The 10,844-nt window shown below is 45.2% G+C and overlaps 1 protein-coding gene and 1 pseudogene across 2 annotated transcripts; both read left to right on the top strand.

The window, feature by feature from the left end:
• The first annotated feature begins 3,466 nt into the window (after positions 1 to 3,466).
• On the top strand, positions 3,467 to 5,763 carry LOC119348948 (thioredoxin-like protein YLS8). Of its 2 annotated transcripts, XM_037616950.1 has the most exons (3): positions 3,562 to 3,693; positions 4,754 to 4,801; positions 5,252 to 5,763. In XM_037616950.1, the coding sequence occupies exon 3, from the start codon at positions 5,252 to 5,254 to the stop codon at positions 5,558 to 5,560; it is 309 nt and encodes a 102-aa protein (XP_037472847.1). In that variant the 5' UTR covers positions 3,562 to 3,693; positions 4,754 to 4,801; the 3' UTR covers positions 5,561 to 5,763. The 2 variants fall into 2 exon arrangements, with proteins under 2 accessions (XP_037472846.1, XP_037472847.1); XM_037616949.1 differs by lacking the exon at positions 4,754 to 4,801 and having other exon boundaries at positions 3,467 to 3,693.
• Positions 5,764 to 5,895: 132 nt separating this feature from the next.
• Positions 5,896 to 7,410, top strand: LOC119348949 (annotated as a pseudogene).
• Positions 7,411 to 10,844: the final 3,434 nt, after the last annotated feature.

The following is a 10,844-nucleotide window of genomic DNA, read 5'->3' as shown; positions in this document are numbered from 1 at the left end:
AGAGCAAGTTATATCGCTTGAGAGTAGCATCAGAAATGGGCTCGTCATCCTCCAGTAGCATCAGAAATGGGCTCGTCATCCTCCAGTAGACCAAGGCGCCTCAGAAGCACCCTTTTGGCCTTGGCCTCCGAGTCCAGCCCACGGTCATTCTTGGTGATCCGGCCGCTGTGCCACGGCGTAAAGTTGGGCGGCACCACGCCCCTCTTGCACCGAACCGGTGGCGTCTCGAGCATGGGAGGGGGGCGTGCAAATTGTCTGAAGATAGCCCATGACATGGTCAGGAACCGGGTAGGAAGAGTGACCATTGGACGTGCATGCAGGGAGCTGGCCACCCGACGAGTACCTCATGCGCTTCTGTGACGCGGCCACCCGCGCCCTCGTGGCTGCTGCTCCCCTCCGGGCTGCCAGGTTCCGGCTGATCCTACACCCCTGGAGCCGCCTTGCCGGCGCCGACCCCATCTCCCTTCGCATCGTCGTGGATATTGAGATCACTGGCATCCCTAACCACGCCTGGGACATCTCCTCTGCCGTTCAGCTCCTATCGTCGTTCTGCCTTATAGATCGGCTCGCCTCGGAGACGCTGGACGAGAGCGACATGTCTGTCTTCCGTCTCTCCGCCTAGACGACAAATCCCGACGCAATTCCGACCCTGGGCCACGTTGCCTCGGAGACGCTGGACGAGAGCGACCCTGGGCCACGTTGCCCAATCCTGCTGCCTCCCCGACCCTGGGCCACGTTGCCCAATCCTCGCGCCTGGCTGCCTCGGATTCGCCTCGCCCCTCCTCCTTGTCCCCGCCCCAGGTCCCACCTATGCTACTTTCTGGAGATCCTTCTCTGTGGCCCGTTGGGGAGGCCGCACCCTCACCAACCAGGAACACTCCTTTTCCTGAGCTGGGGTCCTCTGCTGACCCCCAGCTCGACCGGACTGCTAATGCTGCACCGATCCCTGCGCGTGGCGGCCCGCTCCTCGAGGGTGATACTTTCCCTGCGCCGATCTCCCCTCCTATGACGAATCTTGCGGGGCCTGCCCAAGCCTTGGACGGTTGCTGCTCCACCCTGCCCTTGGACCCCGCGCCAGAGAATCCTACCCCTCCCGCCCATGCATTGCTGCTGGGTGCCCCCACGGCCGATGGCGACTTGACAACTGTCCCACATGCGCGTCCGACCATGCAGCTTCCCGCATGGACTGGTCATACCTCAGGTGCCTGAAAATATAATTGCATCAGTCACTTTCATCCAGAGGGGCGTTAGATCTTCATCCAGGAGTATAAGTTATTTTTTTTGTAAAATGCACATTGAACTTTTTAAAAATATACAGTGAACATTGTTAAACACAAGTTTAATATTTTCAGAAAAGTCATGATGAACATTTTTTATTACTTGCAAACATTTCTTAAGTGTTCACAAACTTTGTTTCAAATGGCACAACTTTTTATATGCGAAGATTTTTTTAAGAATATTGTTCAATTTTTTATATATAATTTTTAGTTAATTTTTTATAAAATATCATGGAAGATATATTTAGATGCATGAACTTTTTTTTAATTATCAGGAACAATGTTTTGAATGGAACTCTGCAGCACTTAATTCGTAGATTTTGGATGTAGCTTTCTGTTTTGTCTTGTCTGTTTGGTTCCCTCTTGCTACCTACTTGCGCAGCTACTTTCATAATTACTTAAACCTTTTTCTGGCATTGAATTGCCAGATAATATTCATGATGCAAACAGCAAGGGGTTGGTGCCAGGTTTTGTCAGGAAAAGGGATATGCTGAAGTAATCTACTATATCTAAATAGCTAGCTTTCACTATTAGGAATTCTTTGCCCCCTCCTCAGGCCACATCATCAATGGACGAGACTTGCCTGCTCCCCCGCATGTGCCCATCCGTGTTCCCGCGTACGTGGCCTGATTTGATTGGAACAAAATAAGGCCCGACCCCACCCTCTTAAAATTAGGGGGGAGATGATTAGATTAGAAAAAGAAAAGGAAAAAAGACAGCCGTAGGATAAAGTGGGAGCATGGATGGGAGCATGGCCATTGGATATACTACCTCCGCCCGACCGAAACGCACATACCAAGACGCAGTTGAATCGGGTTCAGTTAGACTACATAATGGGTAGTAACTTAGACTAGTAACATTAATTAAACCCATTAAGCTACGCATGAAGGGCGGCCAACCAGCTATGCCACATGACGCAAACTGGTTGGCGGGCGAGAAATCTTTTGAAAAAAAAATAGATGAAGGTGTGGATTATTTTTTAGATGTATTTCTTTTTAGATGAAGATGAGGATCTCTGATATTTTTTAAATGGAGGGTTTTGTAAAGTGGCACTCGCTGGTAGGCTGCGGTGATATTTTTTTACTTCTTTAGATGAAAGGGAGAATTTTTTCTGAGATGTTTTTTTAGACAGAGGCGAGGGCTCTATATATTTTTTTAATGGAAACATGCGCACAATTTTCTTTCAAGCGGCGCCACAGGATGGCGCCCCAACCACTAGTGATAATTATGCTAAGGTAAGTAGGACGCTGGTGTAGTATTCTAATGGAATGAGAGCACTAGTACTAGCGGGCAGCCAGCTAAAGGTAGCCATGTGAGAGACAGTCTATGACGTGTGGGTCCCACGACATACAAAATATTTATGAAATAATCTACATATGATATTTGGCTCTTTTTATAAAGTTCGTCATGCGCAGCAAGATGGTGCAAACGGATTAAAATTTTGATTCACCATTTGAGAAATATTTATTTTTAGAAGTTTTGAACTATACATGTATAGAGCTAGCAAGTTTCCATTCGATTGGCTCAAGGGCAGCTGTCCTACGAACGTACACTTGTGTCACATCACGGGCTAACATATCGGCTTGGCCCAAGCCGATATAGGGACTAATCGGCATTTCCTCCTACAAACCGACAAGACTCAATCGGCTTGCCCGAAACCGAGGATGTATTATTTCTGAAAATTCTTAAATCTATGTATTATTTCTAGAAATTATGAAAAATTTGTATTATTTTAAAAAATAGCTTTATTTTGCGCTATGACAATCTGTCCTCCCCATGAGAGTGACCGGTGGGGCCTGAGTCTACCTTTCATTGACATAGGCGAGGACGAATGATCAAACACTCAAGTAAAACGGGACAAAATGATGTAGCACCTCAAGGTGCCAATGGCAAGAAGGGCTAACGGAACATGGAGACTAAAAGTTCCATCTGGTCCTTTTTTTTAAACTAAAAATCCCATCTGGTTCTGGTGTACACATGCACGTTTTTTTTGACGGGATTTCTTTGCTTGCACTATGTTAACAGTTGACAAATACATGGAAGTTTTTCTCAAAAAAAAAAGGAGCCGACTCTCAGGGCCGACTCGGATAGCAGGCCACCAGACTTTCCTTTGAAATAGCAGGCCTCAAGGCCGACTCGGGTAGCACCTCCTCCGCCAGGCCGCCCTATTTTAACCAGGCCCAGGCGCCCAGCACTAGCGCACGCTGCTGATTCACCTCGCCAGTTCGTCTCCACACACATTCTCTCGCGAAGACCCGGCGGCGGCGACTCGACTCTCGGCGAGGGAGGGGCGGAGATGTCGTATCTGCTCCCCCACCTGCACTCCGGCTGGGCGGTGGACCAGGCCATCCTCGCCGAGGAGGAGCGGCTCGTCATGATACGCTTCGGCCACGACTGGGACGAGACGTGCATGCAGGTACGGTTCCCACCCCCCCAACGAAACCCTAACTTCTTGATTCTCGCTCGATCCAACTGTTTGGTTTGATTGTTTGAGGCCGTTCGGTCTGGGGTGTCCGGACACCGGATCGTATCAGAAATTGGGCGGGGATTCGCCGTAGAGATGGCGCACATAGACCAGGCTAGATTTAGTTTTAGGGATCATGAGAAGAAAGGAAATAATGATTTTTTTTCTTAGGAATTCTCCTTCATGCTGATTTGTGTGACAATTTCGCTAATTAACTTGTGTGAGCAGTTCATCCTCATGTTAACAGTAGGAGTAAGCTCTGGTAAGTACTAGTTGCAACATGTGTTCTAATACAAATATTAATATCTGAGCTTGGTCTTTAGGAATCTCAGGGCAGCACTGCTGCTTGGATGGTTCATATAGTATGTAAACAAATGGCTCTTAGTACTTGGTAATTGTGCTGCTTCCCCAGGTAGTATCCACGCACCCTGCTGGCACCTTTCCATTGCCTGAGAGGATAGGTGGTTTGTTTGGATATGTAGCACAAGTGGAGCAAGTCGCGCGCCTCTGTTTCTCTTGAAATAAAGCTTCTAATTTTTAATGAGCTAGATAGATAGTTACTCACAATCTATATTTTTCTGCCTGTAACATATTTGGAGTAGTTCAAGCTGCTTCTTTGGTTAAGTTGGAAGTAGAACTAGCCATTGTGTACTGACATCATGTACCCCAACACATGATTCTGAGGAAATCGTGTGATGTGTCCTTTTCTTTCATTCAGCAACTTTTTTGATGGTTGCTCAAACTAATCCATCTCTGAAGTCTTCTTTATTTATGTTGTTGGTTGCAGTTTGACCTTCTAATTTTGTTAGGCTTTGGTTCTAAATCAATCTAGTAAATCTGGATATCTGTAGTTATGTTGTATGTGGTTGCTATTGCTGCTTATGGATGATCTCTTGCACTTTGGAGTGCTTCCTTGATCTATTTGTCTTTATATTAGCTTTGTTAATGATCTGGTTATGATTGATGGTGTCGATACAAATAGCTTAACTGCTGTTTTGGTGTACTGGTGCAGGGCTGCTACATAGCTGATTAATATGGGAGCAAATGCTTTTAATTCTCCGTATGTACTATCCACACATCCTACAAGTGATTTTGCATTCAGCCTTTCCATTATCATAAGCTCATACCATCAAAAGCTAGTTGGTCAGATTTGGAGTAGGGTAGAAGTTGGAGGATTTTTGGTTGTTGAAGTAAAGCTTCTACGTGTACTGAGAGCTAGGTTGGAACTAACCTCTAATATTTTGCTGCGTTTCACATATATATTTGGAGTAGTTCACTACTGGTTGCTTGATTGAGTTGAACTGTTGAAGTAGAGCTAGCCATTATACTCGGAGGAAGTTAAGCGATGGGTGCTTTTCTTCTTTTATTGACAGCCAATTGTTTTATATTATTGATTGCAAATTTGCAGTTTTAACTTTTTTTGTTAGTCTTTGGTTCTACATCAATCTAGCATGGTTGTATGTTGTTGACTTCATTATGAGTTTCTGACTATGTGCTTGTTCATGTTTAGATGGACGAGGTGCTGTCAGGGGTGGCTGAGACCATAAAGAACTTTGCGGTGATCTACCTCGTCGACATCACGGAGGTTCCTGACTTCAACACCATGTACGAGCTGTACGACCCGTCAACGGTGATGTTCTTCTTCCGCAACAAGCATATCATGATTGATCTCGGGACAGGAAACAACAACAAGATCAACTGGGCAATGAAGGACAAGCAAGAGTTTGTTGACATTGTGGAGACTGTCTACAGAGGAGCTCGTAAGGGCCGTGGTCTGGTGATTGCTCCCAAGGATTACTCCACCAAATACCGTTACTGAGGTATCTGTGCCTGTGCAGTGTGTGGCCTGCTCTGTTCTGTGAAATGCGCTGTGTGACCCTTGATGTAATGTCTGTCAACTTTGAAAGTGTCGCGTAACTATGTATTTGTATCTTGAATATCAACATGTCATAAACCTGTAACCCTTTGAAACAGGACCTGCTGTCTATTGGTATTACTGATTAAAGTGATATTTGGTTTGAACTATGTGTGTGGATTGCTGAACAGAGGTCTTTAGGAATCTCGGTGCAGCACTGCTACTCGGATGATTGGTTATACAAATGCTCTTAGTGCTTTGCAATTGTGCTGCTCCCCAGGTACCATCCACACATCCTACAGGCGCCTGAGAGAATAGGTGGTTAGTTTGGATATGTAGCAGAAGTGTAGGAAGGCCCTGTGTCTCTGATTTTCTTGAAATAAAGCTTCTAATTTTTAATGAGCTAGATTGTTGCTCTTATTTTTCTGCCTGCAACAATTTTCAAGTAGTAGTTCAAGCTGGTTCCTTAGTTAAGTTGATGTAGAACTTGCCATTGTATACTGACATCATGTACCTCACTACATACTCCTGAGGAAATTGAGTGATTTGTGCTTCTTCTTTTTTTCATTCAGCAACTTCTTTCATTGGGTTGTGCAAAATAATCCATCTCTGAAGTCCTTTTGTTTATGTTATCGAGGTTGACATTTTATTTTACCAGGCTTTGGTTCTAAATAAATCAATCTAGTAAGTCTGGATATCTGTAGTTATGTTACATGAGGTTGCTAATTGCTGCTGATGGATGGTTTCTTGATCTGTTTATCTTTATGTTAAATATAGTTAGCTTTTTTAATGATCTGGTTATGATGATAGCGTTAATACAAATAGCTTAGCTGCTGTTTTTGTGTACTGGTGCAGGGCTGCTACTTAAGAGGATTAATACGGGAGCAAATGCTCCGCCTGTATGTAATATCCACACATCTTATAAGAGATTTTGCATTCAGCCTTTCCATTATCATAGGCTCAGTCTCATTAGTTAGTTGGTCAATTTTGAGTACGATAGAAGTGGGATGATTTTTGGATGTCCCTTTTTGTTGAAGTAAAGCTTCTATGTGTACTGAGAGCTAGGTTGCGACTCACTTTTATACTTTGCTGTGTTTAACATATAGTATATTTTTTGTAGTAGTTCACAACTGGTTGCTTGATTGAGTTGAAGTAGAACTAGCCATTATAGTCGGAGGAAGTAAGCGATGGGTGTTTTTCTTCTTTCAGCCAATTGTTTTATTACTTTGTGCAAATAATAAAATGTCTTAGATTGCAGGCTTGCAGTTTAATTTTTGTAGCAGGCTTTGGTTCTAGATAAATCTAGAACGGTTGTATGTTGTTGACTTCATTACGGGTTTATGACTATCTACTTGTTCATGTTTACATGGATGAGGTGCTTCGAGGGGTGGCTGAGATCATAAAGAACTTTGTGGTGATCTACCTTCGACAACGGAGGTTCCTGACTTCAACACCATGTACGAGCTGTACGACCCGTCGACGGTGATGTTCTTCTTCCGCAACAAGCACATCATGATTGATCTTGGGACAGGAAACGACAACAAGGTCAACTGGGCAATGAAAGAGACTGTCTAAAGAGGAGCTCGTAAGGCCGTGGTCTGGTGATTGCTCCCAAGGATTACTCCACCAAATACCGTTACTGAGGTATCTGCGCCTGGCTATTCATGCGCTGTGTGTAGCCCGCTCTGTTCTGCGAAATGCCAGTACTTACGCTGTGACCGTTGATGTAATGTGCGTCAACTTTGAAAGTGTCGCGTAACTATGTATCTGTATCTTGAATATCGTCATGTCATGAACTTGTAACCCTTGGAAACAGGGCCTGTTGTCCATTGGTATGGCTGATAAAACAGATCTTTGGTTTATAACTGTGTGTGTGCATGGCTGAACCAAGGGCTCGGATTGTCTCGCTGGTAGAGTGTTACTGCTCACTGAAGCATTGATTTTCAGTTGAACTGACAAGGTGTTGAAAAGTTGTATGTCAGTATAGATAATACTAATCATCAAGAAAGAACAATCAGTGATCAGTATGGTCCGGAGATAATAATCAGGTGTTGTGTTGTCTGAAACCTCATCCGGCCGTTCATCAGGGAGCTTAACTGAATGTTAATTGGCGAGATACAGCCATCCCTTGAATTTTCGCCATGTGGGCAGCGTTCAACACAGTGCACTTCCTTATCCTTAAAGAATCAAGAAAGGGAAGCCGTCCATGGTTTGCATGGATCTGTCGGTACTAAGAAATGAAATTTTGTTTCGCTGCAAGGACACCAAAGCGGTGGTGGCGCAGTTGGCTAGCGCGAGCCTCCCATAAAAGACGTCGTAGTGATGAAACGCTCTGTGACAACTTGGGTCGTCACATCGACACCTGATTAATCAGGTGAAATGAGCAAGTCTGAACCTGGTCTTCTTTTTTTTTCCTTTTTTTTTCGGTTCGGCGTAACTGCTGCGCTCTCTCCCTCGCTACTCCTCTGCTTGTTCAGGCTCACAAAAGATGGAACTTCACATGATAAGTTGCCTTACATATCCCTTGTTGATACCTAAAGTTACTCCTGATTCAGTTAGTTGGTCCTGCGTAGTGATGTGATGTTATATGACTGCAGACCAAGTCCCTGACCGATTTAATCATTTGAACAAGTTCCTCCCGATTCAGTTAGTCAGGTGTTGAAAAGTTGTATGTCAGCATATTATAGATAATGATGAACGAACAATCAGTGATCTATATGGTCCGGCGATAATCTTTGTGATGTGTTTTTTTTCTTCTTGAGGGATTTGGGTTGTGGTTTGCATGGATCCTTGTGTCAAATCTCATCCGCCTGTTCATCAGTCAGGGAACTTAACTGGATGTGAATCGGCAACATACAAACATCCCTGAATTTTCGCCATATACGTAGCGTTAGCAAGTTAGCAGTATGAAGGAACTTGTTCTTTCCTGGTTAAGGACTATTGTTTCGCTCGTTGAACAACAAGTGGGGTGGCGGCGCAGTTGGCTAGCGCGTAGGTCTCATAGCTGAAAACGTGAGCGATCCTGAGGTCGAGAGTTCAAGCAGACCATCTTAGTGATCAAACGTTCGATGGCAACTTGAATCATCAGGTGAAACCGAGCATTTCTGAACCTTGGTCTTCCTTTTTTCACCTTTTTTTTTTGGTTCTGCTTAGTACTACAATCTCCTCCAATGTTGCAGTTCCCTGCTCCTTTGCTTGTCCTGCCCAAGCACTGATGTTCAGGCTCACAAAAAGGTTGAATTTTCACGTGATATGTTGCCTAATACATCTTCATTATGCACTGGGTTACAAACTTCGGGTTATGCATTAATGGTCTGGGAACTTGTAGGACACATGGGAGTGCCTTCAGATGAGGGAGCATCTCATTCTCATTACACCAGTATATATGAAGCACTTGGGCACTCTTTGGGTTCATCTTTAAGAATCCACTATGATAAATTCGAATTTTCGCTATGACCTGTGAGACATATTTATCCATGGGTGTGTACTGCTTAACCAAGGGCTCGGATTGCCATGCTGGTAGAATGTTACTGCTCTCCTTGCATCCTACCTAGGTTGCCCTGAAGCCAGGTTCATATTCACCGAAAGAAAATCCCAGGCCTCAACATTTTTCCTGTTTTGAATTGTGAGTGATGTACGTGTGTACTCTCGGTCTCGCTCATTGCTTCTAAACTCCAACTAATCTTGTGTGTGCCGTACTTATTGATACATGAACTGACAAGCCCTCGTGATTCAGTTGGTCCTGCGTAGCGATGTGTTACATGAACCGACAAGGTGTTGAAAAGTTGTAGTATGTCAGCATAGATAATAATCAAGAAAGATTAACCAGTGAGATGTATGGTCCGGAGATAATCTTTGTGTTGTGTGGTTGTATGGATCGTTGTCTGGAATTTCATCTGGCTGTTCATCGGGGAGCTTAACTGAATGTGGATTGGCCCCTTGGATTTTCGCAAAAATGGTTTGTAGTGTCCACCGAGCGTTTACATAATCACAAAGAAACAGGAGTTGTCCATGATTTACAATGGTCTTGTTGCTGAACAAGGACATTTGTTTCGCTTGTTGTACAGCAATTGGGGAGGTGGCGCAGTTGGCTGGCTCGTGAGGCGTAGGCCTCATGGGTAGCAGGCTAGCAGCGTCTGGAGTTCGAGCCTCTCGCACCCCCCACATGAAAAGACATTGTATTGATGAAATGCTTTGTGACAACTTGGGTCGTTACATGTACACCATGACTCATCAGGTGAAGCGAGCAACTCTCAACCTCGTCTTCTTTTTCTTATTTTTTGCTTCAGCCTTAACCGCTGCTCCTCTGCTTGTTCTACTGCCCAAGCTCACAAAAAGTTAGAATTTCAGATGATACGGTAACTTCAGATAATGAAGCGCTTGGATGGATGGCTGCATTTTTCTTCGACAAAGGGATGCTTGGAACAGTCAAGAAATCCAGTGCTCGATTGATTTCAAGCTTTAACAGTAAAACAAGTGCTAATTCTGTTGTGCTTATTGTTTGTTATTAACATCTGAAGCTCATTCTTTGTTTTCTGAACATGTAACCCTCATCTGCGCGGCATGATCATGGTGCAGGCAACTAGATTTGAGATCAATCCTCCTGAGGTGATCGGCCACTACCTTGCCGAGTTCTCCATCAGCTACAGGCACGGAAGCGTTTCATAATCATTTCGCGGACCCGTTTTTGTCTGTTTTCTCTCAAGTGGAACTTGCAGTGGTTATGCCTGACGCCCGCCTAGTCTAGTTGGTTGCCTGATGCTCGGCCAGGCGCGCGCCGCAGCAAGCAGCGGGGGGCCCTTGGCTACCACCGGAGCCAGAACCCAAGACCTGGAAGCAACCTGGCTGAGCAACGACCTGCTGGGGTGGATCCTGCTGGCTGCCGTCGGCCTCGTCCTGTCCTTCTACTCCTCCATGTTCATCCTCGACGACGACGACGACCAGTCCGGCGCCGGCGGCGTCACGCTCTGAAGTCTTAACACCACCACCACCTCCTTTTTTTGCCTTCCTGATGCGTGAAGGCCGTACAAGCTATCACGCACATGGGTGAATGCCGAGCTGCTGATTATGGTTATGAATTACTGGGTTGCTGGCATAGTCTAGGCCCTTTTACCTAACCTAAATTCTAAAAAGTGCAGCTGTGCTGTTTAGAGCTCCCGAGCACACACCCTTCTGCGTCGTCCGATCGAAATCGCCGCATCAGGTGCTGGGCGGTCGGGTCCATGCCGCCCAAAGACCAATTCCTCTC

This window comes from Triticum dicoccoides, chromosome 1B, assembly GCF_002162155.2.
Source record: "Triticum dicoccoides isolate Atlit2015 ecotype Zavitan chromosome 1B, WEW_v2.0, whole genome shotgun sequence".
Classification (NCBI taxonomy): Eukaryota; Viridiplantae; Streptophyta; class Magnoliopsida; order Poales; family Poaceae; genus Triticum; species Triticum dicoccoides.
This window is presented reverse-complemented; position numbering and strand designations above follow the sequence as displayed.